Source organism: Antrostomus carolinensis, unplaced genomic scaffold (assembly GCF_000700745.2).
Source record: "Antrostomus carolinensis isolate BGI_N321 unplaced genomic scaffold, ASM70074v2 scaffold6775, whole genome shotgun sequence".
NCBI lineage: Eukaryota > Metazoa > Chordata > Aves > Caprimulgiformes > Caprimulgidae > Antrostomus > Antrostomus carolinensis.
Window position 1 is genome coordinate 1 of NW_010315611.1, and position 19,131 is coordinate 19,131.

General features: G+C 40.6%; 1 protein-coding gene across 1 annotated transcript; it reads right to left on the minus strand.

The window, feature by feature from the left end:
• Positions 1-1,673: 1,673 nt before the first annotated feature.
• On the minus strand, positions 1,674-17,486 carry LOC104520242 (protein mono-ADP-ribosyltransferase PARP14). Its single transcript, XM_010167997.1, has 15 exons — positions 17,390-17,486; positions 16,092-16,379; positions 14,402-14,638; positions 11,259-13,501; positions 10,373-10,606; positions 9,872-10,093; positions 8,809-8,899; positions 7,706-7,855; positions 7,108-7,170; positions 5,904-6,071; positions 4,818-5,021; positions 4,125-4,718; positions 3,080-3,225; positions 2,379-2,553; positions 1,674-1,963 (listed from the first exon to the last, which is right to left on the minus strand). The coding sequence occupies exons 1-15, from the start codon at positions 17,484-17,486 to the stop codon at positions 1,674-1,676; spliced, it is 5,202 nt and encodes a 1,733-aa protein (XP_010166299.1).
• Positions 17,487-19,131: the final 1,645 nt, after the last annotated feature.

Here is a 19,131-nt window from a genome sequence, read left to right on the forward strand (position 1 = left end):
AGAGGAAATAGCCTCAAATTGCACCAGGGGACGTTTAGATTGGATATTATGAAAAATTTCTCCACCAAAATGGTTGCCAAGCACTAGAACAGGCTGCCCAGGGAAGTGATTAAGTCACCATCCCCGGAGCTGCTCAAGAAATGTGTAGATGTAGCACTTGGGGATGTGGTTTAGCGGGTGTGATGGTGATGAGTTGACGGTTGGACTGGATGATAGAGGCCTTTTCCAACCTTAATGATTCTGGAATTTTCATTATGAAATATGCTCTCCCTCCCTGTGCTGGAAACTGGAAGCCCATCACACTGCCAGAGGAACAATGTCCCCTTATACTCTTCGCCTCCCCCCGGTCTTCATAATAAACTTGTTAGGGGAAGCAGTGTCTTCTCCTCATCATTTGCACAGAGCCCAGTGCCCCAGGCATCTGTAACAAAAGCACAGGTGAAAAAACACCTTGGTGTTCTCCAGCACTTCTTGCTGTGATGGAGAAGCTGAGCACAGATGCATTACTGTCTCCTAGAAAGAAAGTTAAAGTTGTACAAGTGACCCACCAGCAGTGGTGAAGCACCTTAAGCCATCTCCTCTAGCTCCCATCACATTGATAAACCAGTGACCACGTGTATGTGTTACAGGAATTGATAAAAGTTTATTTATTTTAAAAGCAAAACTTAAAGACTTTTGGCCTCCACACCCTTATCTTGATTTCAAGCACTAGGAATTACAGCGTCAGTGTTTTTCAGCAGTCAGAAAACTAACATAATCAAAAGTAATAAAAATCGAAGGGCACAGTTCCAGCACTGCTACAGAGGGAGTGATAGGGTAGGGCATGAATTAACAGCTCAGGGGTTATGGCTCTACTGAGATACTTGCAGGTTCACATTATTTCACACCACGTTCCCTCATAATGTGAAACTATCATAATGTGTCCCTTAGTAACGCTTACCTGCAATGATTATTGCTCACACAGACACACCAACCCCTGATAAAACTTTAACGCAATAGCAACCTAACTATGTAAAACAAGGTTTGATAGATTTTCTCTTAATCATCCAAGCCAATAAGAAATCAAAGCTGACACATGCAGAGGAGCCAAGGTTTTAGAATCTGAAGGTGCTCCATCACTGCATTTTCACTGGAAAATCTTCTGCTATCTAATGCTGCAAGGCACATTTTTTATTCCAGCAACATGCTACTAAGATGATACTGCTTTGCTTCCCCATTCCAACACAGAACTCTGAACTTGGGCTTGTTAATTATTACCCTTTTGAGATAACTTTATTTAAGCCTTAACAACCCTCCTCCACACCCTTCTGTGCTCTTCTTTGCTCTATTCTTTTCTCCTTCCAGGCCCTTGCCAGCACTTCCTGCTTCCCCGTGCAACTAGGACAGCCATAAGGCTGCATGGAAAGGCTAATGCAGTATAGAGGCTTGATATGTAATCTAAGGCCAGTTTTCAGTATAATATTGAGCTCAAGCATTAAATATGCTCAGCTACTCTGAGTGTAAACAAGCAGTCTAGTTCAATGTTATTAAAAGTTGCCAGCAGGTGCTTACGTGTAACCAAGCTTTGAGAAATTAATTTGATAAAGCTATTTATTGTTTTAATTCTGTATTTTAAGTGCTTCTGTCCTACACAAAGACTGAAAGACATGCTAACTTGGCTGCAATGAAAATGCTTATCTAGTGAAAGTGATAAGGTATTCTGGGTAAGCTTGAATGTCATTGAATATGATAAACATGGATGGCTTGTTCACATCATCAGTTGAACTATCAAACAGATCTATAGAGTTATTAGGGTTTTTTTGTGCTGGAGTAATTGATCCTTTTGTCCCCTGAGAATATTCTCCAACGAGGACTCGAGCCAAGTACATGTACTTCTTCCCCTCCCCATCTGGTCTAGAGTAAACATCGTTGGCAGAATAACTGGCATCAACAGCAAAGTATGTTCCATTTCCAAAGTGTGCACCTGTAGTCAGAAAAACAAACACATTTCAGCAGCAGCAATCATTTATCTGCCATCTTCAGAGCCTGTGAATCTGTCCTAGAGTTAATTTTCTTCCTAGCAGCTGGTATACCGTGTTTTGGATTTAGGATGAGAAGAATGTTGATAACACACTGATGTTTTAGTTGTTGCCGTGCAGTGATTATAGTAAGTCAAGGACTTTCCAGCTTCCCTTTTCAACTTTTCCCTTCCTTTTCTCTCCAGCTATCTGCTGTGTTAAACCACAAAATAATCTCTTGCCAATTGTTGCTTTTCATTTGCAATAGGGAGATTTAACAAAGCAAATAATTTTGCATACAAGGTAAGACAATATAGATGGCATGGCAACTCAGTCCTAGCCCTGTTGAGGAAAATAAGAGTGGTTTGAAATTCAGGTTACCGTTTATTCCAGCATAGCTCCGGTTAAATCCACGGGTGTTAATCAAGGTCAGCAAGTCCTTACTTGTCCCATGAAACAGAAGCCTCTCATTATTTCCGTTGCCATTTTTGTTATCCATCTCACGCTTTTTTATTTGGTAGGCCTTCCAAAAAAATGGGTTCTGTACCCTTTCAATCTGCAAAGTTTGCAGTAATATAGAAAGAAAGTAGGATGCTGTCATGAAAAACATTAGTGTATCAACAACTCAAACAGCTTCCACAATTCTCCTCCTAGCTACAATGCATGCATCCCAGGTTATGAAATAAGTTTGTCAAATCACTCCGAACTTTGGCATGACGGACAGCAGAACCCAGCTCAAAACATGGGAGACGATACAGAACAGTTTCACAGGTTTCTGGGGCATAGATGACATGCCTACCTGCAAAGCACGCACGGCTTAAGTGAGCAAATATTGTGCTCTACTATAATAAAAATGATTTAAAGAAAGAGCACTCTCCCTTGGTGCTGAACAAATGACTGCTTAAGAGTTGTTCCAAGTATCTCAGCTGCAGCATTAAACTGATATTGATTAAATTTAGTGAAAGCCTTAGACACTTGTCCAACTTCAGCAATCCCAATGGAATTTATTTGTCCATTGTTATTAGCATTCTTCATCACTTGCTATCAAAGCATTTATGCTCAGAAATCATAACATGCTTTACCTTTTCGATTTTTAATGACTGACAGGTCTTCTTAAATCTTTCCTGCACATCCCTATATTCTCTTGTTTCTGGTTTTAGTTCCACTACTTTGAGTCGCTGGTCTTGCATATCATCCCATGTTGCAGGGAGCACAGTTGACTCTTGATCTGCAGAAGAAAGACAATCATATTTACACAAATCCTCTGCTCAAAATGAAATATGCCCTGCTGCAAACCCTTCTAAAAGCCCATCCACCTGGCTTATCACTAGTGCCTACTGGTCTTTGTCAGCCAAGCATATTCTATGGGTCTTTCATCAGAGGATTAGGGCGGTTTAGTTTCTAGTTTGCCATTGCACTGCCAATTGGTGTGGCTGAATGGGTAGCTCCTAGACAAATCTGTTCTTTGCAGCTGAAGAGGGATCCTTTGCAACATCTTTTACCAGTAGCCTTCCCTGCAAATCAAGTTTTCAAGGGCATGGTGCAAATGCAGAAATACTGAGTAGTTAATTCTCACCCATTAGGAGACCAGGAGGGAAGCATCTGAACAAGGAAGGTTTTAAATTTAAAAGTTCAAGAATATCTCCTCCATCTAAAAAGCAGAAGTCTTCTCTTTCTTTCCTTCTTTCATTTTCTGTGAGCCCTAGTATCTAGCTGCATTGTCAAACAGTAATGCTGACACTGAGAAAAGTCCCATATGGATGACTAAGAGAAAAAAGGTAGTTGCTTATGTTGTAAAGGACCAGAAGTAAATGGAAGATGGTACATCTCAAGAACAGAAATGATCCGAGATCAAGAATCACGACTGCTACAAACATCTCATTAGTGCTAGTAATAAGCCTGTTAAGAACCTCAGAAGACATAACCTACATTTCTAAAGACTTTAAATAACTGCAGGATTATTTTGTTTTCATTTCCCAATTCATTTCCTTTCTACATTCTCCAGAAGTGGAGCTGCACAAAGCTCCTAACAGTATTTTGCACATTCTTACATTTCTTACTCTTACTAGGCTGGATACACCTGGTTTTAACATCGGAACATCAGTCTGTCAAGATGCTTTTACTTACCTTCAGATTTGTCAACACGTATGATGGGTATACGTTTTCCTTGGTCATCCACAGCGTATCTAGATTCTATATTCACTGCATATTTTTTCTCATTAATGATGACTGAAATATTTTTCTCCTTTCCTGTGAAAGCATCCTCTAAGTGCATATTTGTGAGACTGTTGAAGGGCACATAGGAATCATTTTCAAAATACTTCCACTCAATTAAGTTTCGTAAAAGTTCTGCCCTGCTCTCTTCCTGTTTAGCAGCTTTTACCCTGTGGATCATCTTTTGAACAATTGAATAAGCCATCCAGACATCTTTCTCAACACCTGATATTCTAACAGAGGTACCATCCAAACGAAGATCAATTTTTAATTTATTTTCTAGGTCATGTAGTTCCTCACTCTCTGCTTCACCAAAATGAGAGACAGACTCATCTATGATTTCTGTCTGGAACTGTTCCTGTAAAATTGCACTTTTCAACCAGCTTTCAGCTTCTTCCACTTTCCTTTTGTTTTCACCACAAATCTGCACAACAGCCAGGTCAATTTTCTTTCCCACAGGCGTTTTGGTTTTTTCCTTTGGGGAATGTTTCTCAGAGCTCCAGAATGCTACATTAAAATACACAAATATTGTAATTAATATTAACCATTATCAGCTGGTGCTAAACAGATTAATCACTTAAATACAGGTGTTGGATATCTACTTACATGTTATCTTTGAAAACAATTTGGCTGTTTTTTTTGCAAAGCCTTCTCTTTTCTGCATGCTTGCATGGAACACACTTAACAGATGTGGCTGAAAGATGACAACTTTAACAGTTTTCAGAGATGGAGCAGAGTTACTTTTTGCAAAGTCAGTTACTGCATCTATCATGGTGTCAGCTACTACAGCTGGATCACGGCCTGCCTCACCTGAAACAAGTTATAAACATTTTGTCTTTAAAAAGCATTAGCAACTGTTACAAATGGTTCAAACAGCTTCAAAAGAACATTTATGAACATACCTACAATCACTTGGATAAAAAACAAGTCAGAAGTAACTTCAGGCTAGCAATTAGGAAAGTTTCTAATTATTGGGAAAAGGAGGCTTGAGACCACCTTTCCAGCACGGGAAAAATAGATGTTAACTTTGATTGACTTCATGTCTGACCAGGTTATGATGGAGTTGATATGGCTTGGTTACCGAATAGGCCGCAGGCCTGACACTCAATGACCCAGTAGCCAACTCTTTGCTCAAAAAAGAAGTCGAGTTTTATTCATGCAAGATGCTCCTGCATGCAAGGGGCCCAGTTCTGGATTCTCTGACTCTAGGGATTTCTACTGATCCAACTGAAAATAACAACAGAAGAGAAAGGGACAATCTGGCCTTTTTGACAGGTTCTTGTTCCACCTATATCAACCCTACCTGTGTGGCTACTGACCAGAGTTGCATCATCTACTGATTTCAGCAATGGAGAAGTAGCTCCCTAGATATTCTCTGATGAGCCACCCACACATACAAGGCTGCTGTGACAAATATTTATGGTTCTCCAGGAAGTATAGACATACCTTTGAATCCCTGTTAGCAAGGAAGGGTCAGCTCTAGAGCACTCGTACTCTTTACGTACTAGCACACTGCAAGGAGTGAAGCTTTCTAGGTCTTCTTCATAAGCTTCTAATACAAGTTTGAAAGTCTGTAGTTTCTGAATATATTTTCACCAGTGAATAACCCCTCCAGATAAATCAAACCCATCACTTGAACCCTGAGATTAGCAGAATCACAGGCACTGAACCCATTTCAAGAGGGAGACAGACCTGTTCCAATTGCTGGGAAGGCGACAGAGGTGTACTGCTGTGACTCACACTCCTGAAGCACTTCAGAGACCAGCGTCTTGATATCCTCGCGGGCAACTAAATGAATTATTTTTTTGCATGGCAGGTTTCCTGCTTGGGTGGTGATATAGCTCTTGTTTGGTAATGAGGCTGAAACATAAGTAGGAGAACATAATCCATCAACAATTATCCACAATATTGATGTGTACTAATCCTCATTAGGAGATAAGAAATTATGACAAATATACCCCAGGATAAGCGTCAAGTCTCCTTCCACAAACTGTGCAACCCTCTCTCTCTGTTTTCACTTTCAAGGCACAAAGATTCATTTTTCTTTAAGTTATTTGCCTCACTTGGCAAACAAATTTTGTGGGCTTTTATTTGTCAAAATTTACTCAGCAGAGTTGAAGAACTTCATGCAGACTAGTACTACACTCTGTCTTCATGCACACACAAGCATGCCATCTAGCCTCAGGCAACCTAGCCTGAATCATCCTCTTGGCCTTTGCAACAGAGGTTTACCTCATAATTCTTGTCCTTTGGTTGGTCTTCTGAGCTGACCTCCACACCAGCTTCTTTCCCACTACCCTTATTTTGTGGTGTTTTAAACCACATCCTTGTCCATCCTTACTCCCCATTCGTTATATCTGCTGTTCACCAGCTGAATTTGGTCTACAAATAAATCCCTCAGTAGAGGCAGGAACCCAGCTTCACTAGTTTTCCCTCTTGGTCACAGAGAGGATATGGCAGTAGGTGGATCGCTAATTAAGCCAACAGAAAACATTTTCTCACTAGGGAATGACAAAAGGAGTTGCAGGTGCACTGTTTCTTCCAGCGAGGTATGGCTTCTCTATTAACATTTCTGCCAACATCATCCCTCACTCATGGCTCTGTTTGATGTAGACTCAATTTGGTTTTATAATGGAAAGCTTTACTGGAATAAGAAGATGCAATAATTAATAGGCAGAGTTCTTTACATATGCTTGGAAGGCATCTCTTCTTGAAGATTTTTATTTTCCTTCCCTCAGAGGTTTTACAAATACCACATTAATTGATTAAAAACTAGGTGATGTAACACAGTGCATAATACAGACAGATGTACAGTAGGCACTGAGAAAGTATTCCAACAGATTCCCCGACATGTATGGACACCTTCAGAAAGGAGGTCAGAAATGTTGTACCATACCTAGTTGAGCACATTCATCTTCAACTGCTTTTCCACCACCATTCAGAATTGCTCCAGAGACACCTGAAATGAGAAGAGGCATCCGAGTGCACTGTTACTGCTGTTAATGCCATTAAAGTCCCATCTGAGGCAGAACTGTGTATGACAAAACATAGAACATATCTCAATTCTGGTAACAGTAAAGGTTATAACTGAAAAACACTGTTGCCTAAGTTTTAGGCTTATGCTTTTCAATTTAAAGTGATGTCTAAAGTACCTAACGAGTTTCAGAGATCAAAAATTCATTGCAGTTTGTCTTCTTCTTTAGTCCAAGAAATGTTCTATAAAAAGATTCTATAAAAAGTTAAAATTAGTTTCCCTTTCTGCAAAAGCCTTAAACATGCCATCCTGTAACACAGATTAACAGGAAAAAGAAATCAAGCACCTCCTAATTGAACCTTTGTACCTTAAGAAACAAAACAGAAACTGCACTATATCACAGAAGGGTTTCAAATACTGAAACAATACCACCAAACCAAAACCCCAAAACTTCCTGCTCTCCATATCCTGCCCTTCCAACCACACATATTGTTTTCACACATAGAACCAACTAAAATACCTGTTCTGAGGCTGAAGTTTGAGTTTGTTATGTTTACAATAACATCTCCCTCTTCCTTGGTAATATCGCCTGCTGCCACCTTGAACACGATGGAGCCAATCGTCATTTCACGTTCATCCTGTGTTGAGGCTGAAGAGGTACCAGCAAAAGCTGCAGGAAGGAAATACAGACCCTGAGCAGAAGGGATCAGTGAGGAAAGGGGACTTGTTTGTGGGTGCAACACCTGCAGAGACCACAGTTTGACTCCAGACCCAGACAGTGAAGAGGACTGCCTGCCATGTTAACTGAAAATCATTCCTTCTCACAGGAGCCTCTGATCAACCTTGACCTATTCCCATCATTGCTATTCATGCTGAGATGACAGAAAAACAAATTGTTTTGCTGTGCACCCAGTATACAGACACCACTTTGTGACATTTTACTATATAAGCCTTTGTAAAACTCCAAGGTAAGAGAGCAGCAAACTTTCCAAGTCTCACTCCCTTGCTCCTCTGTCTCACAGAGTTTTCAGGCAGGTTCTCCACTGCGTGACAGGAACTTTTAACCTATGTGTTATTTGTAAAAACTTGATTATGTTTTCAACATGTAACTGATTTTCTACACTCTGCAGTTCCATTAGGCTGGATAATACCAAAGATATTTCAGCTTGGTTTTGCTATTCATCTGAGCATGTAAAAGATTTAAAAGTACTCCAAGGGGCCACTTTAAGATATACAACCAGGAACTCACCTGCCTTCCCAGGACATAGGAAGACACCAACCTGTTCATGATCTAATCAGTAATGCAGCAATAAGAGAAAAAGCCATGCTTGTGCCCTCAGCACACGATAGCTTCTGCTGTCCTGATTTACAGGGGCACTATCCAGACAACAAATCACAGGTACATTTTTTTTCTTAGCATCTCCAAAAGTGTTTCAGACATTACAGACACTCAGCCTGAAAATACTAAATGTTATCTTTACAGGCAGCCATTTCGACTGTTACTTGGACTTTGGGAATGACATGCTGACCAAACAAATATATAAACATCTATAATGAATGCATTCCCTGGAATACTTAAAAGAATCAAGAAGTCTAATATGCACACCTGTGAAACGAGCTTACCTGTGCTTTGGCTAGCTTTATTTGGAGAAGTCTTCTGCACTTCAGCATCTACAGTATTTCCATGTCTGTTTTCAAGTTCATCTGCAAATTTCTAGAGAAAGAAATTACAATCAACTCCTACAGAAGTCTTTAGATTACACAGTAGAAATACAGGTTTGAAAAGTAAAGTTTAAGAAAACATTTAGAAAGTTTAACACAAATTACTTCATATTATCTGCCATAAAGCTGATGGCAAGTCTTGACACACTGTTGTTCTCAAGAAAGCACGATTATTCAGTGTGACCAACAGACAGAACTGAGTCAAAGCCCTAGTTACGATTCCCGAGGGATACAGTAACAGACAGCACCTTTACACTGCAGGGCCAGTTTACACTTGAACTCAAGTCTTGCAGCTAACGCCACCCTTCTCGCTTTGGCACAGTGGCCTTCAGGTTTGGCCTCTCAAAATGTATTAGCTAGTGCACAAAATACCAGAAGTCAATAGATGCAGAAGCACTATTGGGACATTAATTCACAGTGTGACTGCTCTCTTTTGAGAGATTCACATGTGAAATGAGTACCTTGAGCATGGATATAGAAAATTTGTGCTAATGTGATACTGAAGAAAGGAGGATGCAGAATACTGATGTTTTCTACTGCACAGCAATCCCAGCATAATTATTCTTCCTAAAAAGACATTAGCACTCCATTGAAAGCACTCCTTTTTCCAAGAGTGAAGATATCTATGCAGGAGTTACCACAAACATATCTGTAGGCAAGTCCTACGTACTGAAGAATCAGGAGAGTTCATGAGATGAAGAGTAATTACACTTGCATCTGTATCATTACCAGGGAACAGGAAAAGACAGGAAGAGAATAGGGCTGTACTGGACACGCAGGTGACCATGAGGGGTAGAACCAAAAAGAGAACTTTCAGAACAGACAAAAGAGATTGTCAGCAAACTTCTTTAGCAGAAGAACAAGCACCCTGTGGATTCTTTGGAGATGGTCAGATGGCCAAGTATCATGAGATACACCCAAATAAACCAGTGTGTAATAGAGACAGAAAAACATGGTAACACACCTGAATATTATCTGTGTCTTTTGGATGCAACAGAAAGTGAACTTCCTCAAGAGAATTTACTCCATTTTTAGTACAGAACTCAAACACTTTGTCAAACAGTAACTTCGCAACTACAGAACTTGGGAATCCTAAATTCCCTGTCCCAATTGCTGGGAAAGTAATTGACTTTAAAGATAGTTCCTCGGCAATCTTCAGGCAGTTTTTGATGATGTTGCCCAACACCTGTAAAGCACAATTATTTTTCAGTTACTGAAAGTAATTTTTTCCAGTATATGCAATGTAGCACATTCCATTTTAGCTCTCTCTTGGCATTAAAATATGGTAATTGCATACATCACAAGGAATATATCAGTCAATAAGGGATTAGCCACAGAGCTAAAAACAAACAGCCCAAACTCTCTCATCTCTTACAAAACTGTCCTCATTTCAAAGGGGAAGTTGCATCAAACTTTCTATAGAGCCCAGTCAAATCAGAGTTCAGGCAAATAAAACCCCTTATACCTTTGTAGATGCCTGTTTCTGGGACCACATAGGTACGACAGCGTAAAGCACAACGCTGCAATGTAGATTGTAACCTTTTGTTTTAAACACGGATCCTTCTTCAGGTGTTTTTCCGAGGCTTTCTTCTTTTAAGCTCGTCTGAAGCACTGGCCCTGCCTTGCTTAGCAAAGCTTTAGAGAGTGGCCCTTTATCAAGCTGGAGATCTTTGCCAACACTGATGACAACAATGTCTGTCTGAAAAATATGCAAGCAAGAACTTTAGCTTTTAAGTATTAAGTCTTATAAGTATCAAGTTTAAATTTTGCTCCGATTAATCCAATACAGCCTGCCTACTGATTTACAAAATAAATGTTTGAGACAGCAATCTGAGAGTGAACAAAGTTTTGGAATAAACCAGAACAGTCATGCTCAGTTCTAATACCATGAGCCTGCCCATAGTAACAAAAAAGCCAAGTTAACAGTGAAATTCATTTCAAGCCAACAGGAGAAAGTTTCTGGGAAGGTCAGTGCTGCATGCAGGTGGTTCCTGCCCAGCAAGGTAGAATCAGGGGGGGGTGGGAGCCCAGAACCATTCCTACTGACCCCAGTTGCTTCTGCTAAACTAAGGCATCACGTACCACAGTCATCTGTGTGCCTCCAGGTCAGTAGATGACAAAATGCAATGCTGCACAGCAATCTGTATCTATCACACAAGACAGCCATCTCATAGCAATTCTTATTATCAGCAGTGATAGCCAATTTCAGTAACATATCAAACATGTTACATTGCCAATTGCAGATGATGGTCTAAGGCTGGTCTTTTTTTGGTTTTGTTATGGTTTTTTTTCCAATCCAAAACAAAAAAAACCATTTGATATTTTAAAAGCAGATAATTTAAAACACTTACTGTAGCATCTTCAATGCTTCCTTGCTCCAGCACAATGTCAAGGCCTTCTTCAGTTGTTATCAATGGGAAGCTCTTGACGTTTGGAGAAGTTTTTCTTTTCCTAGGCTGATGAACTGTACTGCTCTGATGCGTTGATGTGTAGGAAGGTGAATAATCTGAAAACACTTCTCTCAGTGCCTTGTCAAAAGCTTCAATGTTATTCTGTGCAATATCCACAAGATGAACCTCCTTCAAGCTGCTGTCCCCCATTAAGTCTTTCAAGGTCTCCTTGATGGAGGACACAATTGAATACGTACACAGTTCCATTGGGAAGCCAAAAATCCCTCCACTTATAGCAGATAGAGCTATGGAACGATGATTAAATGTTTCAGCTAGTTGTAGACTTCTCTTCACTGCCTTTTTCAACAAGTACACGCACTTTTCTGCTTCATCCCTGTTCCACCTGGGCCCAACAGCATGGATGACATTCTTGCAGGGGAGTTTCCCAGCTCCCGTGATAACGACAGACCCAGGCTTCAAATTCCCGTTCCGCCTCACCAGCTCGTCACACTCCCGTTTCAACTCTGGACCAGCTGCTTTTAACAGCGCCTCAGCAAGGCCACTGATGTGGTTTAAGTCTTCATTAGATGCGTTTACCACAACGTCAACAGGAAGAGTGCACAAGTCAGCTTTATAAACCGCTATTACAATGCCACCCATGGTCACCTGCCTATAGGGACTGCCTATATTAGCATGTTCTTGCTGTTCTTCTGACTGCTCCTCCAGCCTGACTAGACACTTAAAGTCTTGTTTCACAGTGGCAGCAAAAAAGTGTTCACGTTCTTTGAAATAAGACTTGGCTCCTGGCTCTCTAATCATCACTCGCTTATAATGCAGGCTGGACAGAATTTGCTCAACTAAGGTGGCCCCATTTAGCACTTCTCTTCTCGGCCCACTCAAGGATATAACTCTACGTTTGTTCCGTGTGATAAAGTCAACTTTCACACCTTTATCCTTTAAGTTACCCCAGACATTGGTCTTCTCTTTCTCAAAAAAGATCATGACCACCATGGGCTTTCCTCCAATGACCTTTAGTATTTGTGTGTTTGAATCTATAAAGTTATAGAGTTCCTCAAAGGCTTTTGCTACTGCTTGAGAACAACCAGCAATGATGACCTCATTCTCTGCCTGAGTGACTATTACAGCTTCATTAGAGCAGTTTTGCTTGGTGAGCATCTTCCATTCCTTCTTCTGGAGGACTGATTCATCCTCTAAAGTAATGGTTTTGTAGCTCAGTTCCTTCTTTACTTCTTGTTCTGCTTTTAGGAGATCTTCAGGAGCACTCCCTTTCAAAGTGATAGATTCTGTGCCAAGCTCATAAAAGGCATTAATTTGTTTTGACATAAACAGGCTCTGTGACAGGGTTTCATTATCAATACGCTCTAAAAACTGGAAAATGTAAGGGTGGATATTAACAGTTTTCTTTGTCATTTTGCGTATACTGTCTAATATTTCCCCTTTTACTTTATAAACTTCCTCAGGCACTCCACATAGGTTAATTTTCTTCTGCAAATGATCATAAGTTATCTGCAGGGATGGGAACTCCTTACGAATTTTTTCTTCAAGACCAGTGCTCTGTAAAACTGCATACTCCCCTGGACTTATTGTCATCTTTTCTCCAGTTCTTCGCTTTTCTCTTTCAATTTCTCTGGTGGTCTTTTCTATCAGTAACTTCAGTTCTTGTTCAACATTCTTCACAACTTCTTTTTCACCTACTAGAACAAGTGAATCCTTAGAAATATATGGGAGTATCAGAACTTCATCATGGGTAAAGTTGTTTCTAATGACTTCCCACACCTCTGTGCTTACTTGATATTTAATTGCTTTGTACTTTGATATGCTATTCGAAAATGCTGTGGAAACGTTTTCATTCCATGTCTTGATCAATCGAGATACTAATCTCTTCTGCTCAGACAAAGCAGCTGAAGGATGCAAAGTAACTTCTGGGTCTACACAGTTGGGTTCAGGCCATGTTAGCTCACAATTATACTTTGCCATTTCACAACTTATTCCCTCAATTAGCCTATTATTTCTCTGCAAGTAATACCAGATATACAGATCCAGAGGCACTGTAATTGGATCTGGCTGCTTTATTTGTGGTCCTTCCTTTCCATAGAGGGCTGTCCCCAGTGACTTGTAGTAAGGATAGACAGAGATCGGTGTTCCGCTGAGTGAATGCTGCTTTGCCAAGATATTGGTTACATCTAAAACAAACAAAAAAGAAACCCCAATTAATGCTAGCACTTAAAACCAAAGATCTTATGTTGTCCTTTTTAAAAAAAATAAAAAAAATCCACCTTTGTTTTCTACTTAATAATGTTTGTTATAGAATAGCTTTACATGAATTTTCCCCTCTTCCCAGACAGATATAATTCCAAATTATTGGAGAGTTACTTGTTTTAAATGCCAAAAACAAAGTTAGAGAGAGCCAAGTAAGAACCAACACTGTCCACTTCCAGTGGTAGGTATGCACAGCACTGTCTCTGCCCCACTTCTGTTATATGCTGTACTTGAACTGCCCAGCTTGGTTGTTCAGGCTGTTACCAAGCAATATCAAATCACAGCTCCTCTGTTTCCCTCAAAAAAAACCATTTATTTTCTTCAGCTTCCCTTCAGCTCTCCCCTTTGTTGCAATGCCTCCAACTTCCCCCTTGTTCTCCACCTTCCACAGATGCTACAGTTTCTGTCACTGGCTGGGCAATCCACAGCACCTGCCCTCCTGCCAAAAAGCTGTCCACAAAATTGTTCTCAGCTGAGCCAGACAGCACACATTGCCATGGGGCAGCTGGTGGTGAAGGTGGAGGGAAGAAGTCTCCTGCACTACATGGAGCTGTGCTTTCTCTATTGAACTCAAACTGTAACCTGAACTCTGTAAGGGTCAAGGCCTGGGTGAAATAAACTGTGCATAAAAAGGAAGAGATTCTATGCCTCATGCCCAGCTGGTCCAAAACTTAAGCTTGCACTCCAGTTAGGATAGACCTGCTGACAAAGCACCAGATCTCCTGTTTTATGAGGGCAAAGTAGGCGTTTCTCTAGAAAATCCACAGTTGGAGACCCTTTCACTTAAAGGTCAAAGAAATAAGGACTTCATATTTCTGCATTACCTTTATGGTCACTGAATGTAACGATAGCTGCATCTTCATCAGGCAGTTGCTGAACATTCACCACTTGTGCACCTCCATTCTTCTTATTTTCAAAGTAGACTGTTATATAGTCACTGGGTGTGTTAGGTGGTATATTTTCAGCCCTAATGCTTTTTGTTGGCTCAAGGCACCGGGCAGTAATATTTTGTCGCTTTGCTCTCTGGTTTTGATTAAGCATTTTAGCAAATTCCCCTGAAGCTAGAAAGAGCAGAGAGAAAAAACAAAACAAAACACCAAGATCAAACTAGTAGCTCGCTTTTCTACCATGAAGTTAGCAGACTATCGTTGTGTGCATTAACCAAAGCATCTATCAGCTTGGAGGTGCCCACAAAGCTACTGCTTTCCACATATTCAGTAACCATCAACTATTATTCACCACGTTTGATCACAATTGTTGACTACAGCTACTGTAGCCAGAATTAGTCACTATTTTTCCTACTGAGTAGCACTGGGTCTCTTCAACCCAAAAAGAAAGTATGATCAGGTTCATTTTTGAGCTATGGCTTTATACACAACTAATTAGACCTAAGTCAACAGTTCAAATTTGGATTATGTTTTATGATAAACACATTCTATTTTTTGCTATTTTTCCCTTCAGTATCATCATGGTAAAAGATAGTCAACTCACTTTTATGTCTGTCAGGCAAACACACAATTGAGTTTTTAAAGGATCTACTTATTTCCTAAAGGCTTCACCAAAAATTTGGGACTGGACCACGATATGAGAGGCAAATAATTTCTGACTTACAAAGCAGAAAAGCCTTTGCCTTCTCAGAGACTAAAAACTTATTCGGTTTAGTTATACCACTGACTAATCCCTTCACAACTAAGATTTCTGAGCAACTTCATTCTTACATATTACCAGTAATACAACTATGCGCACCAAGTTGATTCAAAGTGGCATCTAACTTGTTTCTATCTTCTACAGAGATTTACAGTTTTTCCACACAGAAGACAGAATTCTCTCTTCTTTCTCATCCCACCTCCTCACCCAGAATCAAGCACATGTAAAAATCACCTTGTCCCTAAAAGGACTCAAGCACAGCAGCATTCAAAGAATCCTGGAACCAGTTCACTGCTGTCAGTTTAATTCAGCTCTCCTGTAAAGCAGTTCTCTCCAGATCTCTACAACACCAGCTATGGCACTGGCTTACACCATTTCCAAATCTGGTCTTATCGTAGCACTTCCTGTTGCTCATGTCCTGGGATGGAATTTGTTGAAAGTATCAACCATAAATCTTGTCAGGAACCAGGAAGTTCCCCTAATCTCTCCCTGGAGAGAAGTGGGAGCAGACACTTCTCCATCCATATAAACTTACTCCACATGCAACACTTTTTGGCAAGAAGAGACTTTATCATTGATCCGTTCTATACAATCATTTTGTTGATTGTATAAAGTTATAGTTTGGTTTTAGTCCTACCTGTTCTGTTTACTATCCAAATCAGAGCTAGCCCACTTCTGACTTACACTGGTCTCTATACCTTACAGAAAAAAGGTACATCATTAACTTTAGTAGACCAATCCTCATTTAAAGAGATGCAATATCAGATTAAATCTTAAACCTATGACAGAAAACATTCATTTCCTGTTTAGTCTCCCTCACACACAAGTAGCTAATAGAAAAGATCTGCAACTCTGACTCTTTCTTACCAGTATTTCCAGTAAAAGTAACTACAGCAGCATGTATTTCAGGTATCCTTTCCATACTGAAGTCACCATCATCCTCTGACAAGTCACTGATGTTCTCTACCAGCATAATTAACATGCCATCTTTTATTGTATCCTGCACATTTTCAAGCAGAACTATGGTGGAAGGCAGGGATTCCTGAGAGTCCTCCACTTGGCATGGCTCCTGGTGAGTCTCCACTTGCCATGGCTTCACAAACAGATCAATCTTCTTCACTGAGTGATGCTTCCTCCGCAAAACTTCTTGTGCATCTAGTTCCATAAGAAAACAAAGATGTGATCTTCCCTTCCCCTCCTGCCACAGCAGAGCAACATGTTAAATTACACTCTGCTTTAAAAACGTGGCCAGCCACATTTTCTTGTATCACAGAAGAAACAGAAACAAGGCAGAACTACGTCAAAGTCAAGGTCAGGATAAAAGCTATGGTCCAGATGTCCCCAGTCTCAACAAAGGGAAAAAAAAAAAAAAAAAGTTATTTTGAGGTATGTGCTACCTCCTTCCTACTGCCCTCAAGTGCAAGAAATTGTTCTCCAGATTATTAACATCTAATAAACAGCAAATTAAGAAAAGGGTTTTCCATCCTGCTTATCTTGTATATTTAACAAATATTTCACTATTAACTATTTAACTGTATTTAACTGTGTCTCTTGCATGAAGAGTTTCCTCTTTTTGCATACATACTTTACACACTAACAAGTAGCCAACAGCACTTTAGTGTAGAGGAAAACATAGGAAAATAATGGATAAATTGAGGCTACTTTAAAATAATTTTCTGCACAGTGCTGAGCATCCACCTCTCTGTCTTACTAATACATATTTACTACCTCTTTTCCTCCCAGCCTCCAAAACCCTGACAATCAAAATGAATATGAAATAAAATACAACAAAAGCATATTTGCCCATGACCTGCAGTTAATACTGTACTATGCTTTAGCCAGTCTCCTGAACTACAAATTAAAGCTTAATTATTTTGCAGTGCTCCTGACGTAATTTCTCCTGCATTTCTCTCTGTGAGGTTTGATCAAGCATTTGGGACAGGTCTAGAGAACCACTTCTTTCCCTGTGGGTTATTATAAACACTGTCAGAAATCCACATCTACACTGGAAAGACAGGCACATTTGCTCCTTGTACATCCTGTCACTCTTTGGGAATAATACAACATTTCTGATGGGGCAATAGCCACAAGAGATCCAGCACCAGCAAAGGCCTATTTTTAAAAGGGAGCTTTAGTAATATAACACCCATAAGAGACAATCATACCTTCCTCGTGCTTAAAGGTGATGATCACTTCCTGATCCTTTTTGATGTAGGACTCGATGGCCCCCCCACCAGACTTCTTTTTATTTTCGAAGTACATTTCCACGATCTCATCCTCTATTTCCTCCTCAGAGGCAGTGGTTACTATGATAGATTTCACAGGGGTTGCTTTTTCCTCTTCCAATTTCTCACACGATTCTGAAATGAAAGATCGCACCCTAATGCCTTAGACAAAAGTTAAGAAAAAAAACCAAGCTTCTTATCTTCCAAGCTTTCACACCACTTCTTGTTCAGATCACAGACAAGATCAGGGAAAAGAACAGGCAAATAGAGTAATTCAGGTGGATTTTCTTCCACAAGAGTCTTCAAATCCCAAACAAGCTGAGCATAGCACTAGCATAAGTTGTCATATCAACAGGTGAATAGAAGAGGCTTCCATTCATCACCAGTTAAGGACAGCAGAAGTAATGGCTACGAAAGCTTCTTCACAAATCCACAATGAGGGAAACTATCACTCTTTTGCCTGTGCACCCTCTCTGTTCACAGGTCCAGCCATTGCTGTGCATCACCATGGGTCTACACATGCTGGCTGCCACAGGAGCTTGGGGGTACCTGGGGGTACACAGCTACTGATGTTCTACCCCAGCAGAACTGGTGGTAGCTGGGAAGGTCTGGGTATGCACAGCCTCACTCAGAACAAAGGTCAGCATTCACTGCTTATCCTCCCTAAGGAACTGACCTGTCTGAGGCAGCTGGTGAAGTGGGCAGTTTCCTAAAGGGACTCACGCAAAGAAAAGAAAAAAAAACTATTTATTTTAGCCTGAGATCATGATTTCTATGCTACCTTAGACAAACATCACAAGCCACCCAGGTGACTAGGGCACAACTGCAGCATAAAAGTCAATGAAAACCAATGAAATAAGAACACACTGGTCTTGATAAGCAGCACACTCACCTGTCTTCTCCTGCCGAGTGGACACAGAAGCCTTTTTATTCTGGTAGGTGGGAAGAGATGCCTGGGGTTCATTAACTAGAGATAAATGACAATGCTTTCTCAGTTACTGCATACTTCAAGACAAAAAAGGTCACACTTTTGTAGACCCAGGAGCTAACACAGCTTGAATTTAGTTTCATTTGTCACTGCCAGAATCACAGACTTCCATATATTCCTTTTTTCAAACCATATGTTGACTACAGTTACAGAAACACCCTTTAAGCTCAAAAAGCTTCAGGCATAATGTCGAAAAAGAAACTAGCACATAGTCACGCTGTGTGAACCACTGCGAGGTCTTCCCATGCATGACAGCACTATCCTCATACAGGAACTGTGCCATAAAACAAGGGATCTGTCGAAAACATCCCTCCTCTGCAGGGAAGCACCTTTAGAAACCAGGCACCTCTGTAAAACCATCTCTCATCACGTATTCCAACACCTCTACCTGCTACTTTAAAAGAAAGAAGGAACACGGACAAGTTAGACAGCAAAGGACAACAGTAAGGTACGTCAGCCTGCTCTTCTTGTCGGCACCCTCCACCTTCACCTGCGAGCCACCGTCACTTGCTCAAACAAGCAGTTCTGCACGTGGGGATAAGCGAGTAGGGATAAGGGAGTACCAAGCTCTGGCCCGCAGGGAGAACGCCCGCTGGAACCGCAACAACAGCTGCGGAGAAAGTCAGTTCCGGCTTTTTTAATTAAATTACTTTTGTGGTGTGAAAAAAGAAGAGCGCTGGAGGGGGGGGAAGAA